A 22354-nucleotide genomic window follows, 5' to 3' on the forward strand; every position below is an offset into this window, starting at 1 on the left:
TCTGCGATGGGAAGCCTAACCAAGGAAAGAAAAAAAGAGAACAATAGATTAGGAATGCAATTTATAGAGGTGAAGGACAACCTAGAAGAAGAAAAGCACACATACACACACACAATAACATTAAAAGAAAATATTCTGCCAATGCAAGTAAAACATATTGAAATTAAAGATATGATGCACAGAAACAACATAAAGATTGTATTCTCCAAGGAGAATGTGATGAGACAAAAAACCTTAACACTACAATGAAAGAAAATATAGAAGAGTAGTGCTGCAAAATTCTAAACATAGAAAATGAAATTTCAATAAAAAGAATTCACATATTTTCTCCAAAAGGGGGGGGGGGGGGGACCCTCAAGGTTGCAAACTTCAAGACACACAGTGTTAAATTTAACAATTTAATTCAGAAACAAGTTCTGAAAGCCATGAGGAGAAAGACCTTCAAATATAAAGGAAAGATCATTCATATACAAGACTATTCTATACTCAGGAGAGGAAGAGCAAGGTAATGGAATAATGTATTCTGAAGAGCAACGGAGCTCAAGATTTAGTCAGTCCAGGGTTACTTATCCTGCAAATCCGAGCTTAGTCATACAAAGAGAGAGCAGGGAGAGGGAGGTAAGGAGGGAAAGGGGGGAGGGAGGGAGAGAGATAGAGAGAAGGAGAGACAGAGAAGACAGAGACAGAGAGAGAGAGACAGCCAGAGAGAGATATGTTTAATACTAAAAAGAGTTTAAAACATTTTTAGAAAGAAAACTAGAATTGAAGAGATTATTTCCCTCGAACACCTCAAACAACAGAAATCAGAAAAGAATAAATGCAGCAGGCAAGAAACAAGGACAGCAACAGTAACAGTGACAACAAGGAAAGTAAGATTTTTTTTTTTTCTAAATGTACAAAAGGAGGCAGTGGTGAAAGTGAAAATCTGGTCAAGGTAACAGTGAATGCTAGAGGCAGACAGGAGGCATTATGAACAGAACCTGGTGACATCCAGCCTATACACACATGCTTCTTTGAAGAATTATATTACAATATGGGGAGTTCCATAAAGGGTGGAGGGAGCAGGGGGAGTGAGTGATGTGCTGGGGTCAAATAAAGGGCTGGCAATGAAGGGAAGGTGACCTCTGTGGTCCCTGAAAGAGAAGCGCATATAGGAGAGTGGGTAAGATTGAAAAGGGAGGAATGGAGGTATTTCTTTGGAGGTGAGAGAGAGTTCAACTGACACATACTCTTATGGGTGAAGACAGATATTTGGTGGAGGGGAAAATAAGGAGCTTAACACTGATGGGTGGCCTCTCCCTTACTGAGACGCACGCGCCCCGACCCCCTCTGCGCAGATGGCCGCTCCCCAGGCCGAGTGCGCAGGCCCCATGGCGTAACTTCTCTATGGTCAGACGGAAGTTCCAGAGCGTCGGCACGCCCAAACCGGGAACTCTATGGTCGCGTGGGGTGGAGACGGGCGTCCTATAAAAGGCGTACGCAGACGCCGCGGCGTCCCTTTCCCTGCGGCGAGATACAGTCCTTGCTGGCGCTGGCGCCATGGGCCGTCGTCCCGCCCGCTGTTATAGGTACTGTAAAAATAAGCCGTATCCGAAGTCCCGTTTCTGCAGGGGAGTTCCTGATGCCAAGATAAGAATCTTTGACCTTGGTAGAAAGAAAGCGAAAGTGGATGAATTTCCATTGTGTGGCCACCTGGTGTCAGATGAATATGAACAGCTGTCATCTGAAGCCTTAGAGGCCGCTCGGATCTGCGCCAACAAGTATATGGTGAAGAGTTGTGGCAAGGATGGCTTTCATATTCGTGTGCGGCTGCATCCTTTTCATGTCAGCCGCATCAATAAGATGTTGTCATGTGCTGGGGCTGATCGGCTCCAGACTGGCATGCGGGGAGCCTTTGGGAAGCCCCAGGGCACTGTAGCCCGTGTGCACATTGGCCAAGTTATTATGGCGATTCGAACCAAGGTCCAGAATAAAGAACATGTGATTGAAGCTTTGCGTAGAGCCAAGTTCAAGTTCCCTGGCCGCCAGAAGATCCACATCTCCAAGAAATGGGGTTTCACCAAATTCAATGCTGATGAGTTTGAGGATATGATAACTGAGAAGCGACTCATTCCTGATGGCTGTGGAGTTAAGTACATCCCCAGCCGGGGCCCCTTGGACAAATGGCGGGCACTCCACTCCTGAGGGGTGTGTGCTGTGACGTCTACCTTTTTGCAGGCATAAATAAAGTAGACATGTTACCTTCTAACTGGAAAAAAAAAAAAAACACTGATGGGTGAAGAGGATCACCAGTGAAGGAATCTTACCTGAATGAAGCCTGGGGAATTTGGTGCTTGAAAAGTCTACTTGTCCTGGGAAGGGGAAAGTTAGAGGTTCTAGAGAGCAACTGGCACCTGAAGGAGTTGGGAAGCATAGACACAGAGGAGAGATTTCCAGCAAATGTAGAAAAATGGGCATCAAAGAAGGGCATAGATCTGTAGTGGGCTGCAAAATCATGGATTTAGTGGGGAAGGGGCCTACAATGAAGCAGTATCCTCTCTGACAACTGCAATTATTGACATTGTCCTGGAAGTGAGACACAAAGGAAAAGGGGAATGCATGGGGCAAGCCCGACAAGGCAGTGGCAGAAAGAGCTTGGAGATGTGAGCCTAAAATGGATACCTTGGAAGTCGTGATTGCATGAAGAATACAGAGAATAGAGAGACCACATAATTATAGGGGTCATGAATCAGAGAATGAGGGTCTAGAATGAACAGAAAGAGATGATGGATAGTTAAGAGTGAGAGAAATCCTTTATGGATACAAAAAATGAAATTTAAAAATTAAGCAATGGGATTGGCTAAAGGCAAGGAGGAGGAGAGATAATAGCCAGTGTGAAGAGCGGGAAAGGATGAGGAGAAGAGATTCTGTTGGAATGGGGCCACCTTAAAAAATAAGTAAATGAAGGAACATAACATTCTGTTTACAACAGAAGAAAGAACTTGCCTCTGAAAAATTTATACACAGACAATATTAATACATCTTGGGTAAAAAAAGGAAGTGGTCAAATGAGAAGGAAAATTTGTATAAAATTTCTTTGAAATGTGATTAGTATTGAGAGAAATAATTATTAAATAATTAATTATTAATATTGGGAAAATACAGGATTGACCCCTTTCTGAAATCTTAGTCTCTACTAAGCCAAGTCAGTATCTGAAAGACATTACTAATAATGAGATTGTATCAAGCTTCTCCTCCATCTTGTTCAGCCCCCACCTGGGTGGGGAAGTCCATTGTTTCTTACTCAGGTTTAGGTGGGGATAAAGTTTTGATTAGATTGCCCAAGACTAGGGGTGGTTTGGAATAGGCCCATCTCTTTCTAATATTAATTCTCTCTCATTACCTGTTAATCAATCAAAGTTGATTACTGATGAGGCATGGATGGTCTCTGGGAGCCCCCTCTACCTCTCCTTGAGTCCTTGAGGTACAGGCTCTCGGAACCTCCCTTGGACTTTTGATTAAATTGTCTCATTTGATAAGGCATTTGCATGAGGAAATAAGCCTTACATTGTGGCTGGGCCCAGACCTCTAGCCTAGTTACTAATAGCTAACTACTAGTCTAGTTACTAGCCTAGCCCTCCATTGTTCATCTACTTCCCACCCTTGAGCCTATCAAAACATCAATACACCCTTGAACTGGTCTAGCCCACCATTGTCTGTAGCCTCCAGTTACTTCCAAGCCTTAATCACTCATTAACCTCATTAACTCTTCCTGAAGACCATCTACAAACTCTTCCTCTAGACCACCCCTAGATTCCTCCCACAACCTTCTGCATATAAATGCCCATCGCACACCATGTGGTGAGAGAGTGCCATGAAAGAGTGAGAGCCCCATAGAATGCCATAGAATAGTGAGAATACAATAGAATGACCTAGCACAGACTTACTCTGTGTCTAATGCAAGAGAACTTTTAATAAATTTTACTTTCCTTTGGCTGAGAAGACTCGAGTCAAATTCATTCACCAGGACCCAGTATGTTGGTATTCTGGGTTCTCCAGAGCAACCCTAACCCTCTTAGTGGGTAACCTTTTCAAAACTCAAGCAATTGACTGGCAATATGAACAAGCAGAGGAAACAACAGACCATAGAATCCTTTTTTGGGGACAAAAAGGATCAAGGCATGGAACAGGAGGAAGACAGTGAAGTCAGAACTCCTGCATCAAAAGCTTTCAAGAAAAATATGAACTAATTACAGGCCACAGAGGAGCTCAGGAAAGGTTTTAAAATCAAGTAAGAGAAGTGGAGGAAAAATTGGGTAGAGACATGAGAATAATGCAAGAAAATAATGAAAAGAGTATCAACAGTCTGACTGAAGAAAATAACAGCTAAAAAAAAATAGACTAACTCAGATGGCAAAAGAAGCCCAAAAAGCCAATGAGGAAAAGACCTTAGAAACCAATTTTGCCTGATGGAAAAGGGATTTCAAAAATTCATTGAAAAGAATAATTCCTTCAAAATTAGATTGGAGCAAATGGAATCTAATGACTTTATGAGAAATCAAGATACTATAAAACAGATCCTAACAAATGAAAAAATAGCAGGCAATGTGAAATATCTCATTGGAAAAACCACTGACATGGAAAATAGATCCAGGAGAGATAATTTTAAAATTATTGGGCTACCTGAGAGAAATGAACAAACAAAGAACCTAGAAATTATCCTACAAGAAATTTTCAAGCAAAAATTGCCCTGATACTTTAGAACCAGAGGGCAAAATAGAAATTGAAAGAATTCACTAATCATCTTTTGTGAAAGATCCCCAAAAGAAATATCCTAGGAATATTATAGCCAAATCCCAGAGTTTCCAGCTGAAGGATAAAATATTAAAAACAGCCAGGATGAAACAATTTGAGTACTGTGGAAACACAATCAGGATAACAGAAGGTCTAGCAGGTTCTACATTAAGGGATCAAAGGGCTTGGAATATGATATTCGAGAGGTGAAAGGAGCTAGGATTAAAACCAAGAATCATCTACCCAGCAAAACTGAGTATCATGTTTCAGGGAAAAATATGGTCATTCAGCGGAATAGAAGACTTTCAAGCATTCTTGATGAAAAAACCAGACTTGAATAGAAAATTTGACATTCAGATACAAGAAGCTAGAGAAGCATGAGAAGGTAAACAGGGAAAAGAAATCATAAAGAACTTATCAGAGTTGAACTATTTACATTCCTACATAGAAAAACAATAATTGTAACTTATGAAACTTTTCTCAGTATGAGAATAATTGAAGGGAATACACACACACACATATGCACACACACACACATATATATATATATATACACATACATATTTTTGTCTACATAGGAGAGTATATATGTGTATGAATATATATGTGAATGTGTGTGTGTATATATGTGTGTGTGTGTATGTGTGTACAAATATACACAGATAGAGGGTACAGAACCAATTTAGTTGGAAGGGATGATACTTAAAAGGTGAAATTAAGAGGTGAGAGAGGAATATAATGAGAGGAGATGGGGAGAGACAGAATGGGGCAAACTATCTCATATAGAAGAGGCAAGGGGAAATGGTTTCAATGGAGGGGAAAAACAGGAAGGCAAAAGGGAATGGGGTCAACCTTATTCTCATTGAATTTGGCTTAGGGAGGGAATGACATACACACTAAATAGGGCATCTCACCCTAAAGGAGAGTAGTGGGGAAGGGGATGAGAAGGAGGATGATGGAAGGGAAGGTAGGCTGGGGAGGGGGGAGGGAAGTTGGAAGCACCCACTTTTGAAAAGGGACAGGATCAAAGTAGAGAATAGAACAAGTGGGAGGTGGGATAGGAGGGAGGGAAATATAGTCAGTCTTTCACAATATGTCCCTTATGGAAATGTTTTGCACAGTTACACATGTACAACTGATATTGAATTGCTTATCTTCCCAGTAATGGTGGGTGACCAGGGAGGAAGGGAATGAATCTGGAATTCAAAGTTTTAAAAACAAATGTTTATATATATACACTCTTATCAATATTATTTTACATCTAACTGGGAAATAAGATAATAAGATATATAGGCACTGGGGCACAGAGATCCACCATGCCCTATTGGAAAGTCAGAGGTGGTATGGGAGAAGATATGGGAGAGAGCAGATTGGAGGAGGGGATATCCAGTGGCATCACTATTTTGTGGTGGTGTGTAGGGGAAAAATGGGGAGAAAATTTGTAACTCAAAATCTTGTGTAAATGAATGATGCAAACTATAATTTAATAAAGCATTTGGGAAAAAAAAAGAATCACCTACCCAGCAAAACTGAGTACAATGCTACAGGGGAAAATATGATCATTCAATGAAATAGAAGATTTTCAAACATTCTTGATGAAAAAAGCAGAGCTGAACAGAAAATTTGACTTTCAAATACAAGAAGCAAGAGAAGCATGAGAAGGTAAACAGGGAAAAGAAATCACAAGGAACTTATTAAAATTGAACTATTTACATTCCTACATGAAAAACAATAATTGTAACTTATGAGACTTTTCTCAGTATGAGCATAGTTGAAGAGAATATGTGTGTATACATACATATATCTCCTGCGTCACATGAAACAAATAGAGATTTAGGCTCTAACTAAAAACATTCAAGTCATTCAAATCCCAGCTTTGCCACTTAACATTCAATTGACCTTGGGCAAATCACTTAACTACTCTTGGCCTCAGTTTCCTCATTTGTTAAATAAGGGGAAGAAGGGGCTTGGACTACATGATCTGTGAGGTGCCCATCAACTCTGGATCTGTGATTCTATCATCCTGTGATAATAAGAAATTGAAACATGGATGTTTAGAGTCAGAAGGGAACTCAGAGATGGCATCTGCAGGTGCATACCCATGGGTGAATCTCTTCTCTAACACTTGGGCCAAGTCATCATTCAGTCCCCTCTTAAAGACCTGGATTGGTGTTGAACTTACTGTTCACTTAGCCCATTTATTTTTTTGGCTCTAATTGCTAAGAAACTTTTGTTCATGTAAACCCAAAATTTTCTTCTCCATAGTTTTCACCCATTGTTTCTCATTTTGTTCCATGGTGCCAAGTAAAACAACACTGATCATTCCACATAACAGCCCCTTTGAAAACTTAGAGAAATCATTTCAAGTCAGCAAACATTATCATTGGCCAGGCATTATAATATTCTGGGGATGCAACCACAAAATGCAATCAGCCCCTTCCCTCAAAGAGCTTACATTCTCCTGAGGAAAATAACATATCTATAGGACAGAAAATCCAGGATACATGAGAAATCAATACAGAGTATTTGCAGTGAATGATAGCTGCTTGGGCAGGGGATAATTCATCAGGAAAGGGCTTAATGATGACATCAAACGGGAAGTGATCTTGGAATGGACTGGGGATTACAAGATACATTCCATTTCACTGCTCACTAGATGTATAAACTGGAGCTGTTTTCTTTTTGCTTAAGTAAAATAGGATTATAGTATTTCTGCTACCAGCCTGACTATAAAAATTGTGTGAAGATCAAATAGAGAGGTCTATTTCAAGTGCTTTTTGTATATGTTTGTTTTCTACATGTAAAGGGCAAAAGGCATTTTACAAACATGTCTAACTATATAGAAATGTGCATATATAAAGGGAAAATGCTGCATGCATGTATATTGGTTTCTGTGTGTGTACATACAATTGTGTATAAAAACACGTATAAACATGCACACATGCCCATGTGCAAGGCACTTGGCATATACCAGTATTCAGAGTCAGGTCCTCAGGCATTTTCCAGTATCCCTGATACTCTCAGTTTCATCTGACTGTATCTTCTGCCTTGACTTACTGCCACTGAGAATAAGTTAACTCAAAATGATGCTGAGATAGTTATTTCTAACCTGGGAGGCAGTCTCCTGATTTCAAGAGGGAGAGACACCTACACAGAGAGGGAGAGGAGGCAGCATATGACCGACGGTCAAGACAAAAGCACCATCTTGACCACTATCTTCCCTCCAGAATCTCACATAAAAAGGCTAAGAACCCAAAGCCAAGAACCTTGAGAATAATAGAGTCTGTCAAACCACCCATGAGACCTGATGCTAGTCCAGTCCCCATAGCTATTATTGAGCAGGTTAATCATTGTGAAGAAGGGCCTACCTCTCTCATAATGACCAACGGCCACCAACAGACAGATAAGGACCAGACCCATGGCAGTGGTATTTGTCTCAGCAGGAGCCTAGAGCTTAGGACCCTACTTGGGAGGGGACATATCCAGTCTGCATCACAGAAGTATCCTGTTCCTATTCATATATTTGTATATGTTTATTAAATATATGTGTATGTATGTTTGTGTATGTGGTATACTGTATACAATATATGTATATGTGCTCATACATGTACATAAATGTACACAGTACATATATAGGTATAAATGCATGTTTTTCTATATACATAGGAGAGATGACTTTTCAAAATAGACGGAGAAACTATTTTGGTGGCAGATATATCTTCATTCAAATCCCACTTCAGAGATATCCTGTGTGACCTTCAGTGAGTCACAAGCTATCTGTGCTCTGGGCAAATCTCTATTTTCCATTGTAGAAAGGTGCTAACCTGTGATGGCAGAAAGAGTTTGACCAATAGCTGTAGACCTAGCTGTAGACCAATGAAATTCCATGCCTGGGTGAGGCTAGGTGGAGCAGTGAATACAGCATGGGCCCTAGAATCAAGAGGACCTGAGTTCAAATCCAGCCTCAGATACTTAACACAAAAACTGGCCATTTGACCTTGGGCAAGTCACTTAACCCCAACTGCCCTACCTTACCCCCTCCAAAAAAAAAATTCCATGCCCAAACTAAAAATACCCAAATCCCACAAATTCAAAGCTCTATGTAAACTTTAACTTTCTGAAATACTCAAAAGTTCAAAATGTTGATGAGATTTTCTGTGCATCTAAACCTCTCCCTTCTTTCAAAATCCTTTGTTAATATGAAGGGTAGCACTGGCACTCACTCCACATAATCACTTCCTCCCTGAGAAGTCTCTCTTCTCTCCCTTCTCCCAGCACTGTACAAGACTCTCATCACTTCTCACCTAGACCAGCACAAAAGGCAGCCAGCTGGTCTCTCTACCTTGAGTCTTTCCCCAAATCACTTCCTTCTTTTCCATTCTCCTTAAGCCTTACCTCCCTCTTCATTCTCTATGATCCAATTACACTGGCCAATTTGCCTTACTTGAACACTATATTCCATTTTAAATGTAGTCGGAACATTTTGTACTTTTAAGACACTAATTTATTACTCTCCTTGCCTTTTCCTTGGCTGTCACTCATGCCTACAAAGTTCAACTTCTTTACCTATGCTTGCTAACTTCCTTGGCCTTTGCTGTTGTTGTTCATCCTTTGTTTGTGAAAAGGACCAGTGACATCATGGGATGACGTCTTGACTTATATGTGAGGTGTGTCAGTTACCCTCAACCTGGGGTATATGGGGTATTCAGGGAGAAATAGCACTTCCAGTGCCTTTCCAGGGCTGCTCATCCACCTTTAGTGTCTTTAAGATTCACCTAAAACCCCAACCTTCTAAAAGAGGCCTTTCCTGGTTCTCCCTAACCTTAGTGTCTTCCCTGTCTTTTGTCATGGATCTCCTTTATCTATATTTTGCATGTCCGTAGTGGGTCTGCATGCTGTCTCCCTCATTAGAATCATAGATATTTGAGGACAGGGACAGGTTATAAGTGTTTTGTATAGGTCCTGGCACATGGTAAAAACTCAATAAATATTCTTCTAACACTTATTAATGTATAATTTTTTGTGGTGATGTAGAGATCTCAATAATATTTTAGCAAGGAGTAATATTCATTTTATACAGAGATATATAGGTATACAGACAAATGTACATATATGCTCACTATTTATAAAACATATATGGATATGCACAGTCATATATATGTATATAATAATATACACACATATGTGTGTTACTGTTTTTTTATTCTATTAATATTTCAAAGTGGCACACCTTTCCCTTCTGTGAAAATAGTCAAATGGCATTGCTTCAAGAACCTTCAAGTCTAAAGAGAGATAATGATAGGAGAAAGGATTCATGAATGTTATTTAATTGGGTTCCATAAGTAAAATAAAGATCATTAAGCAAAATTGGGAAAGTAACAATTGTCAACCCACTTTGTCATCTAGATGTGATATAGTGAAGAATGCAAAAGTTTTAGATTATGCTGTTTTACATTAGTTTTCTTCATTTTATGCATAATTGCATTTGCATAGACTTTAATTGCCATAGTTTGTATTCCAATCTATTTGCTTTGTTTGGCCAAGATTCCCATTTTAAGATTTTTTTTTTTAGAGTCTTAATAAGCCCATGTGATTTGGTTTAATAATGTAGGTTCTAATTTCCTATTCTTTACTTCTCCTCTTTATTCAAAAGTAAGATTCTAAAGAGTTCTTCAGCACCTTCCAAACCCATTATTTAATATACCCTTCAGCATGTCATTAACCGTTTGCCTCACCACTGGAAAATCAGATGTTTGAAATTCATTACCAGTCTTTTGCCTTTAAAAGAAAGACTCTCTAACATAACAAAATCTCTGATTACAACTATGCTATGGAATTTCAAGATTTAATTTTGCTTTAAACTTTTATTTTAAAAAATAAAAAAATACTTCATTTTTCCCATTAGCACTGAACATCACTGATGCATATGAAAAGGTTTTTCATAAACAACTTCTCTAGAGTACCTATCATCAAAAGATGAGGTAAAATAAAATGGCACCATTTATCTTTAAAGGATGTTAGAGAGTATCATATGACTTTATTTGCACTGTGCTAATCTGTCACTCTCATCATTTTAATTCATTTCTCTACAAGCCTTGCTGGTACTGTTAAAAAAAAAAAAAAACAAGGCCCTAAAAGTTAAACTAGAACTATAAATTTTTTTATTATTTCCAACTATATTTACCATTGGCATCTCTTGATTGGCTGCCATCACTATCTTCTCTTGCCAATTATAAAATTGACATATACTGCTACCACTGCACAATCCATATTAACTATACTGTTGCTGTTCAGTCAATTTCAGTCCTGTCTGACTTTTTGTGACCCATTCAGGATTTTCTTGGCCAAAATACTGGAGTGATTTACAATTCCTTCTCCATCTCATTTTACACATGAGAAACTGAGGCAAAAAAAGATAAAATAACTTGCCCAGGGTCACAGGGCAGTGTTTATGGAGGGATTTGAATATATGTCTTCTTGATTTTAGGCCTGGTGCTTTATCTACTGCACTATTTAGCTGCCCTAAGTATACTACAGAACAGCAGAATTATTATTTAGTGAACTTGGGACTTGTCCTATATAGCAGACCCAGAACATTTGATAGTTTATTCAGAGACACACCTATGTATTCTATTTCACATAAAATTTATAAATAGGACCCATACAACAAGGTCATGACAAGCATTCAGTTACCTTGAGAATAGATTACAAATGGTACAACATATCTCTGTGTGACTGGATGTATAGACAGAGAAAATAACAAATGAGGATTTGCCTCAAAATGGCACCTCCAAAAGGTGATGGATCCAAATCATGTTGGACATACTGATGCTCAATTCAAACTTATTATTATGCTTTGGACATCTGCAGAATCCAACCAGAAAGAAGGAAGGAAAAATGTTGAAGAGCTTGTGAGGAAAAGAAGTGAGCATACATGTAAACACGTAACACACATACACACATGCCCACACAAAGGTACTAATCTGCAAATATCGCCTAGAGATGAGGTTTTCACATGTATACAACATGGAAAACATAGGCTGGGAATTTTGAAGCCTACTTCCAGGCTTCCACAGCATAACTATTATGGATGCCAGGCATGAACACAAAGGTCAACAACATGCCCATGTGTTAAGGGAATACAGGCCTACTACAAACAGGATTCTGGACAAAAGGCAAAAAAGGACATGGAAACAGATCAGGGTTTCACTGGTCAATACTCTGCAAAAAAAAAAAAACAACCCTCTTCCATTCAGACATAGCAATTTGAGGGAATAAATATTAAGATTAATCAAAGAACTGTTCTACTGAGATCTGGAGTATGCTGTGGCTGTTCTGATTCTATGAAATGATGTGATCTTGAATAACCATAGGTAAATCATTCTATAATCAGCTGAAGGCTACTTAAAGGACTAATTCTGTAATCCTGCAGAGTGAAGAAGACAAGTAAAGAATAGATGCCTAATATAAACAGTAACCTTGAAACTCCTTTATTTGTCAAGTATGGGTTTTCTCGAATCGGGATGTACAACTGATGATGATTTCTTCACAGTCTGACATTTCATTTCCTACAGAAACAGGCAGTTGAGGAAGGAAGACCAACATAAACACGCAAGAATTATATGTTCTCCCCTACCAACATGCATGAGGAACACATAGGGGATAGCCACGCCTGTATTCCTTCTAGGAATTCCTCACCACAATATATACTCTCTGCTTGCCCCTGCCACATAGAGTCCAATTTCCTCAAAGGTGAATATAGAAAGAAGTCAGGTGATGTAGTATATAGAGTGCTGATTATGAAATCAGGAAGATGTGAGTGTTGATCCTATTTCAGACTTTCTAGCTTGGGACCCTGGGCAAATCACCTCTGTCAACCTCAGTTTCTTGTTCTGTAAAATCGATGAGGGATGAGGGAAGCTAGGGGAAGAGTGGCTAGAGTGCTAGGCCTAGATGTAGAAGATCTGAGTTCAAATCTGGCCTCAGACACATAAGAGTTTTATGACCCTAGGCAAGTCACTTAACCCTGTTTCCCTCAGTTTTCTCATCTATAAAATTAGTTGGAGAAGGAAATGGCAAATCACTCCAGTATCTCTGCAAAGAGAACTGCAAAGTTAGATACAACTAAACAACTGAACAACAACAAAAGGCTTACTGAAAAGCATTTTATTTGTGTTTGTATATTTATAATCATTAGGGAGACCCAAGTCAAGTTTTTAATTTCAGGGAAAGAGCAAATAGGCAAGTTCCTATTAAATATGTAACCATGTGTAAGGGTTATGGGATTTAAAGATCTTCCATGCCCCGTTGGACTTGCTGATGTAGCAGGAAGGGGCGGAGCAAGAGGAAGCGGAAGCCAAGCTAGCGTTCCTGCGGTGGCTGGTGGTGGTGGCGACGGCGGCAGCAGCAGCAGAGGCAGTGGCAGCGCAAAGCCCTTTTTGACTTAGCCAGAATTTCTGCTAAGGACTCCTGCTGAGGACTGCCAGGGGCCGGAGCTGCTGGGAGCGTGCTTCCCGGAGGCTGGGTGGTTGTTGTGAGTGGGGAGAGGAGGACCTTTGCCTGAGGTAGCCTGTTCTGTTTTAAAGGCTTGAAAATGTGGGTGCTTTCTACTTTATCTACCTGTGCCAATGTCATAACTACTCTGATGGCTTTCACTTTCTGGTTTTGGGACTCAGTCTTTTGGTATCTTAATAAATTTTCTAGTTTATTCCCCCATATGGCAAGCATGATGTATTTTGTGATGGATAATTATATCAGCATATGTGTAATCTCTATAGGCATTGTGAATATGGCATTGCTGATACACCATGAGAGCCTCAAATTTCTCAGTAAGGCTGAATTTCAAGGAACCTATTGGGAGGGAGGAGGGGCAGGGTCATGGGGAGAGAAAGGAAAAAGTGTGGATGGCTGGATGTAAATTAGAGAATAGTCACGCAGTAATCAGGGCTCACTGAGGTGAGCAAAATCAAGTTAGAGTGGATCTTACTGACCTGCAAGAAAGAAATTCTCTGATTCTTTAACTTCCTTTAGGAAGGTCCAGCAAGTCAAGATTAGGAACCAATGCAGCCAATGATGCAGGTGACCCAAGGCTGAGCCTTCAGGGGGTTGACACAAGAGAGAAGAAGGGAGGGAGGGAGGGAGGGAGGGAGGAAGGAAGGAAGGAAGGAAGGAAGCTTCAGATATGGAAGAAAGTGCCTTGAACTGTTTAAATAATTATTGGGTGGAAGCTGTATATAGGACAGTGGAAAAGGCACTAGCTCTGTAGTGGAAGGACCTGTGTTCCAATCTTGCCTCTCATTAGATCATCCATGTGACAATGAGCAAGTCATTTAATTTCCATACCCTCAGTTTCCTCTTCTGTCAAACAGTGATGGAAGGAAAGCAGAGTCAGGTCAGAGGGGATAGACTAAGAAGTGAGGGAGGGACATATGTCTTGTGGACTTCTCAAACTCAACATGTCCAAAACTGTGCTCATCCTCCAGGTCTCTCAGGTTGACAGCCCAGATGTCATTTTCTACTTCTCACTCTCTCCCACCCATCATATCCAATCTGTTACTAAGGCTCAGCAACTGGGCCTTCATAACATCTCGCACATCTTCCCCTTCTCTTCTCTCACCCTGCCACCACCTGGGTGCAGGTCCTCATCACCTTGCACTTGGGCTATTGGAAGAGTCTGCAAATAAGTCTAGCTTTCATAAATCTTTCTCCATTCCAGTCTGTCCTCCACTGAGCTTTCACAATGATTTCCCTAATGTTCAGATCTGATCATGTGATCACATCACCACCTTCCTACTCAATGAGTTCCAGTGACTCCCTGGATCACCCTCAGGATTCCAAATAAAATTCTTCTCCTTGGCATTCAAAGCCTTTCATGACCTCTTCTCCCCACAAACACCTTTTCCAATCTTCTTAGACTTTACATCCTCCTCATCTACTCTATGATCCAGTGATTACACTGGATCCATACAATCGTACACTCATCTCCATAACATTCTGATGCCTTAAATGCCCTCTCCCCTAACTCTACCTATTAAAACCCTACCGTCCCCACAATTTACTCTTCCCAAGGAGTGCTGGATGGATTTTTTTCCTCTTCTAGGAATTTCTATAACTCTCTGTATCTCTCTTCTCTATTTATCACCTCATTAGAAAGGTTGGTGGGGAGGTAGGAAGCACATTATTATACTGGAGCATACTAAGATCATGCCTGGATTGTTGCAATAGCTAGTGGTGAGCCTGCCTGCCTCTATCGTCTCTCTAATCCAATCCACCTTACATTCAGCTACTAAAGTGATTTTCCTAAAGTACTCCATCGAACCATATCACCACCCTACTCTACAACTTGCTGTAGCTCCCTACTAAAATCAAATATAATACCCTATGACTAGCATTCAAATCCCTTCAAAACCTAGCCTTCTCCTACTTTGCCAGTCTTCTTACACCTTGTTCTCCTCTCTTTGATCCAATGACATGGGCCTTCTGACTTCCCCAAACAAGACACTGCATATCTTGCCTTTGGGAATTTTTTTCTGGCTATCTTTTAGAACTAGAAAGCTCTCTCTCCTGCGCTTCTACTACTGACCTCCCTAACTTCCCACCTTCTATAAGAAGGCTTCCCTAACTCCTCTTACTTCCAGTATTATCCCTCTTTATTTCCTGTTTATCCTGTATATAGCTTGTTTGCATGTTGCCTCCCCATTAGATTGTAAGCTCCTTGAGGATAGGGACTATCTTTTGCCTCTTTTTTTTTATCCCAATGCTTAGCATGGTGCCTGACACATATTAGGAGATTAACAAATATTTATTGATTGAATGGTTGAATGGTTAAGTGTCTTCATTCCATGTCTTATAAGGATCAGTGGAAGGATCTAGGGAATGTTTAGTCTAGAAAAGGAAGACCTAGGTGGGTAGGGGGAGGTGAATAGGGATATTTGGTTCCATTTGAAGTTTTCCTTCCCCTGACTCTGAGTAAACTATAGATCTTGGAGAAGCAGGTGGGTTCTTGCCACTGCCCTTCTCATCATCCAAGTTTCCCCTGATCTCCTAAAAAGCAACTGGAAGAGTCCTGACAGATGCCTTGGATATCTTGATAGTCCAGGACCACTAGTCTGTTTAATAAGCTTCTTTGAAAGTCAAAATCTCTAAGAGGTAGCTAGACCATTTCACAGTGCACAGAGCTTTGAATCTAGAGTCAGGAAGACCTGAATTCAAAGCCAGCCTCAGAAATTTATGATCTACAAACCTGGGCAAGTCACTTAAACATGGCTTTCTTCAGTTTCTTCATCTGCAAAATGGGGATAATGGTTATGGCTCCCAGGTGTGTTGTAAGAATTAAACAAAATAATATTTTAAAGTGCTGAGTGTAGTGCCTGGCACACAGTAGGTGCTTGTGCACATTTCTTTTTCAGGGAGTAGACAAGCTACAAGAATGAGAAATAGGTTGAAATAGATACAAGAGTAGAAGTGCAGGATAACAGCATGGATATCCCTTTCTTTTTTCTAATAATGGTGTATTCCTTTAGATGTCAAGACTTCGTTTTCAATTGTCAAGATAAACATGGATCAAAAGGAGTGACCTGACTTATTAAAAGTTGTTGACAATCCAAAAATCTCATGGGCCTCTCTACAAACCATAATACCCATTTGAAACAGGCTACCTCTGCTTTAGATAGTAGATACCCTCTATTTTCTAGAAACTTCCACGGGTGAGGAACTTGTAGCCTCAAAGCCACATGTGGTCTTCTAGGTCCTTGGGTTGCAATCAGTTGACTGAAACCAAACTTAAAAAAACAAATCCTCTAAATAAAAAGATGTGTTCTGTAAAACTTGGACTCAGTCAAGAGGTCACACCCAAGGACCTAGAGGGCCACATATGGCTTCAAGATCATAAGCTCCCCACCCATATACCCTATGCTTTTCTTCCATGTTTGATATTGACAGAAATCCCTATATTACAGGGATTCTTATTCTTTTTGAGTCATGAACCATTTGGCAATCTGATGTCTTCTAAAGACTACATCTTAGAATAAAGTATTTCAATGCAGAGAACATATAGGATACAAAAGAAACCAATGATGATATATGTGTATGTATAATGCTGAATAAATGTGACAGATATGATATGTCCATTATGAAAGCAAAATCTATCTCCAGCCCTTGGAATAATAAATGGATCAGTGCTAAAGATCTGGTCAGACCAAGTTCAGACCAGGTGTGTGTATGTGTGTCAGAATATGCATGTGTATAAATAAATGTATAATAAATATGTGTATCTTATATGTATATATTTTGTCTATAATCAATATGTATATATTACACACAATTCCTTTAATGTAGAAAACAAACATATAAAAATATATACATGTGCAGAATACATGTACATATATATGAGCATATGTGTATACACATATGTGTGTATTACATATAAATATATGATTGTGTACATATGATTTTATCAGACTGTGTGTATATATTTAATAGATAGCACATGTGCACCTTTGCTGTCTATGAATATATAGTATATCTATGTCAATAATACCTCAGATAAGAAACCAACTAACCATATTTACACAAGAACTCGCCCCTCTCTAGAAAACCCATGAGCTTCAACTGCCTCAAGTAACAACACTGGGGTGAAGGTGATCTAAATCAAACATGCTGTACACCAGCTAATGCTTGTGATAGCTAGCTCAGCAAAGCTTGGGGTGCTATATCCAAGAACTAATTCTCAAAAAGGACATTATTGAGCTCTCCCATATCCCTCCTGTCTTGGCCTAAGGACCAGTTCAAGCAATCAATGGATGTTTCTTGAGTGCTCACTCTGTGCCAGGCACCATGCTACGCAATGGGGAATAGAAAGACCAAAATGAAGAAACTCTTACCCTCAAGGAGCTACTGAAAGATATATCAAGTAAATAAAAATAAGTTGGGAGAAGGCCTTAAAAACTGGGAGGATCAGGAAGTCTTACATAGGAGGTAGGATTTAAATTCATCCCTGAAGCAAGGTAGGGATTCAAATGAGAGGAGGTGAAGAGTGAAGTCCATGCAAACAAGACACTGTGTAAAGGCATGGTGATGGGAGATGGAATATTAAGTGAGGTGAACACAAAGCCACACAGTTTGCCTGGACTTAAGTATATAAAGTGAAATAATTCGTGATATCCTTTGAAATATAAACTGGAGTCAGATTGTGAAAGGCTTTAAATGGCAAACAGAGGGACATGCATTTCCACTAGAGACCACAGGGAGGCGCGGCGGGGGGGAGCATGACCAACCCTGATTCCAGCTTTTCCTTTATCGCATCTTCCCCTCCATGCTCTTATTCTAGGCTCTCACCTCAGGACTTAAGACTCTCTTTGTGTGAATTAAAAACGGATGTAATGAAAACCCATTACTGATGGAATTGCTATTGGGATATTACTGACGGAATCTTCTATGGAACTCACATTAATAAAACTGCTGTTGAGGACTTGGGCCATTGCCAATCAGGAGACTTTGGCCTGGCAACCAATTAAATGGAATTTAAATACCTTCTCTGTGTAGATGAGCAAATTGCTTCATTTCTTAAAGACAAGGAAAAGATATGTTTCCCACGTATCACACAATTGTCCTTTAGGTCATCTGCTGGATTATTCAGAGACTAAGGCATTCTGTAATCCACATCAAAGTGGTCACAGGAAGAATAAGGGTGGGTAAAGTGAAAGATTTTGTCAGGGAACAGTTAAGGATCATTGACAACATTGTGCCGGCTCCTCAGTAGGATGGAAAGCAGCCTATGTTCTTGCTCCTGTTAATTTCTGAGTCTAATGCATCATCTACAATGGCATGTTCCAGATGTGCATCCTGATGGACCAACTGAGGCTTCAACCATCCAAGTGAATGACATAGCTTGGTAACAAGAATTCATCAGTTTTTTGTTTTTTTTTTCCTGTATGGGTAACGGTACTGAATGAATTTTTTAACTTAAAATGTGTTTCATTAAATGTTTCCATATTACATATAAAAATATTAAAATTCTTTTCTTTAAAAAAAATGAGCCCCAAATTCTCTTCTTCCCTTTTTCCCCTCCTTGAGAAGTAATTTGACATCTGTTACATATGTGAATATATGTGAAATGTATTTTCATAATAGCCATGTTGTAAAAGAAAACTCACTAAAAAATTTCTTTAAGGAAAATAAAGTGAATAATTATGTATCACTCTGCATTCAGGGTTCATCAATTCTCTCTCTGGTATTGATAACATTTTTTCATCAAGGGTCTCTTGGGAGTGTTTTGGATCATTTTCTTGACCAGGGTGACAAAGTCTTTTATAGTTAATCATCCTTAAAATTTTGATATTACTCCATTGGATCTGCTCACTTCACTTTGCACCAGTTCATATAATGTATTCCCAGGTTTTCCTGAAGCCATTCATTCTTCTCATCATTTGTTATACCAAAATAATATTCCATTATAATCGCATATCACAACTTGTTTAGTCTCTGACCTGTTTGTGGCCATCCCAAAAATTCCCAATTGTTTGTCACCACAAACAACTGCTATAAATACTTTTGTACAAAAGGTCCTATTCCCTTTTCTTTGATCTCTTTGGAATACAAACCTAGTAGTGATATTACTGAGTCAAAAGATATGCATAGTTTTATAGTTCTTTGCTCATATTTCAAAATTGTTCTTCAGAATAATTGGACTAGTTTACAACTCAACCAATGGCACATTCCTGTTCCAATGTTCCATATCCCCTCCAACATTTGTAATTTTCCTTTTCTATCATGTCAGTAAATTTGACAGATGTGAGGTGGCATCTCAGAGTTGTTTGAATTTGCATTTATAAGTAGTGATTTAGAATATTTTTAATGTGACTATTAATAGCTTTACTTTCTTCTAAATATTGTCTATTCATATCCGTTGAACATTTTTCAACTGTAGAATAGCCCTTATTACTTATAAATTTGGCTCAATTCCCTATATATTTGAGAAGTAAGGCCTCTATCAAAGAAACCTCTATAATTTTCCCCACTAATTTCTTGTTTTCCTTCTAATGTTGGCTGCATCAGTTTTGCTTATGCAAAAGCTTTTTAATTTAATGTAGTCAAAATTACCTATTTTACTTCCTGTGATCATCTCTGTCGTTTGGTTATAAATGCTTCAATAATTTATATATTTGACAAGTACATTTTTTCATGCTCCCCTAATTTACGTATAATATCACCCTTTACATGTAAATCATTTATCCATTTTGACTTTGTTTTGGCATATGATGTGTTATATATGGAGATGTTGGTCTAAATCTAGTTTCTGCCAAACTGCTCTCCATTTTTCTCTTCAGTTTTTGTCAAGTAATAAGTACTTGTCCCAAAAGTTTGGATCTTTGTGTCTATCAAATGCCAGATCATTGTGGTCATATATTACTTTGTATTGATCCAATACTCCATTTCTTATATAGCACCAGATTGTTTTGATGATTATTACTTTGCAATATAGTTTGAAATCAGGTACTCCTAAGGCCTTCTTCCTTCACACTTTTTTCCATTGATTCCCTTGATATGCTTGACCTTTTGTTCTTCCAGATGAATTCTGTTATATTTTTAGCTCTATAAAATAAGTTTTTGGTAATTTTATTGATATGAAACTGAATAAGCAAATTAAATTGGGTAGAAGTGTCATTTGTGTTATATTAACTCAGCCTACCTATGAGCAATGAAAATTTTTCCAACTGTTTAGATGCCTTGTTCACATTTCCTGCATTTATCTTGGCTGATAGACTCTTAGTATTTTATATTGTCTGTAGGTATTTTAAATGGAATTTTTTTCTTTTTATTTCTTGCTGCTGGGCTTTGTTGGCAATATATACAGGTACCAATGATTTATGTGTGTTTGTTTTATGTTCTGCAACTTTGCTAAAGTTGTTTATCATTTCAACAAGTATTTTTTTTAGTTGATTCTCTTGGGTTCTCTAAGTATACCATCAAATAGCTGCAAAGAACAATGGTTTTGTTTCCTCCTTCAATTTCTTTTTTGTGTATTTTTTGCTATAGATATCATTTCTAATAAACATTGAATAATAATGGTGATAATGGACATCCTTGCTTCACTTCTGGGCTTATTGTGAAGGCTTCAAGTTTATCATCATTATGGATAATGCTTGCTCTTATTTTTAGATGGATATGACATATCATTTTAAGAAAGGATTCAATGATTCCTATGCTTTATGTTTTTTTCATAGGAATGTGAATTTTATTTTCTTGAATGATTTTGTGCATGTATTGATATAATCATATAATTTTTGTTGTTACTGCTATTGAAATAATCAAATATTCTGGTAATTTTCTTACTTGTGAACCAGTCCTGCATTTCTGGTATAAATCTCACCTGCTCATACTAAATAATCTTTGTGATATACTACCATACTCTCCTCACTAGTATTTACTTACCTCAAATGTTACCTGAAATGATTTGAGAGTAGGTATATGTCCCAAGTTATGGGAAGACTATGCCAGTTTTGACCTCCTTCTAAAATAGCAATGCTTAAATATTCAGTTAATATTACATTGAACAAAATCATTCCTGGTAGAGTCAAAAATCTAAATATATCATTATTTTTTCTTACATATATACATCATTGGGTAGATAAATAATATTGATGCAATCAAAGATGCATTATGTAAACATATATTTGGAAGTTTTGTAATGAGTGGAGAGAAGGTGCAAGATATAACAAGAAAAATCTTGCTTTGTGAAGTGACATAAAAGACAGCACAAATGCAACATTTATTTAGCACCAACTAAGTGCCAGACACTGTATTAACTGTTAAGAATTCAAATGGAAATAGAACAAGCCTTTGCCTGCGAGGAGTTTATGTTCTAATAGAGATAGCAAATAAAAGGAAGATGAAAGCAGGCAGCAGAAGACACCCCTTTATAGGGCATAGAAGAAAAGGCTGGAGAGTTGAGGGGAGTCCAGAGAGGGATAAAGATGTAACCCATCTGAGGGCTGTTCTTAAAAGGGTGGCTAATGGGAAGAAGCAGTCAATCAAAGGAAGGGGCCAGAGGGACAAAGTGTACTTCCAATGTGATGCATCCAGATGAGAGGTGAACTTGTAAGTTGAAGTATAATTGTGGGAAACATGTCATGTGATATGACAAGTGGATGAGGAGTTACACTTGTTAGTTAGTAAGACTGAGAACAACTAATAGGCCACAATAACAACCAAGAAATATTAAAATAACCAAAGGAAAACCTCCAGTATATTGAGTGAATCGTTTGTAGATATTTTACAGAAAGATGTGCTTGATTTTTACATGGGATGAGAAGGCAATTGTACATTTAGATTTATACTGGTTTAAAGGGGGAAAAAAACCCCAAAAACGCCCACATCAATGAAATCAGCATCTGATCAAAATGCCACAGCTCCATCTGAAGTCTCCTCAGTACACCTACAATTTGACTGAAGCAAAAGTATCCTCTTAAAAGTAATAATCTTCCCCAGGACAAGTCATCAACTTAGACACAGACTATGCAGAAATGGTCACATATCTAAAGATAGATGCAAGTGGCTGAATCATTTCTCTAAGCATACTGGG

At 38.6% G+C, this 22354-nt stretch overlaps 2 protein-coding genes across 4 annotated transcripts in view; one reads left to right on the forward strand and one right to left on the reverse strand.

Moving 5' to 3' along the window:
- Window positions 1-22354, reverse strand: part of CTNNA2 (catenin alpha 2) — a 1588763-nt gene that overhangs the window by 1259083 nt on the left and 307326 nt on the right. The gene's annotated exons all lie outside the window — the stretch shown is intronic.
- LOC138144555 (large ribosomal subunit protein uL16-like) lies at window positions 1452-2296 on the forward strand. Its single transcript, XM_069065900.1, has one exon. The coding sequence runs from the start codon at window positions 1540-1542 to the stop codon at window positions 2182-2184; it is 645 nt and encodes a 214-aa protein (XP_068922001.1). The 5' UTR covers window positions 1452-1539; the 3' UTR covers window positions 2185-2296.

The sequence above is a fragment of the Petaurus breviceps genome, unplaced genomic scaffold, assembly GCF_028583685.1.
Source record: "Petaurus breviceps papuanus isolate PSGF00001 unplaced genomic scaffold, PetGlider_PUasm1.0 139, whole genome shotgun sequence".
Classification (NCBI taxonomy): domain Eukaryota; kingdom Metazoa; phylum Chordata; class Mammalia; order Diprotodontia; family Petauridae; genus Petaurus; species Petaurus breviceps.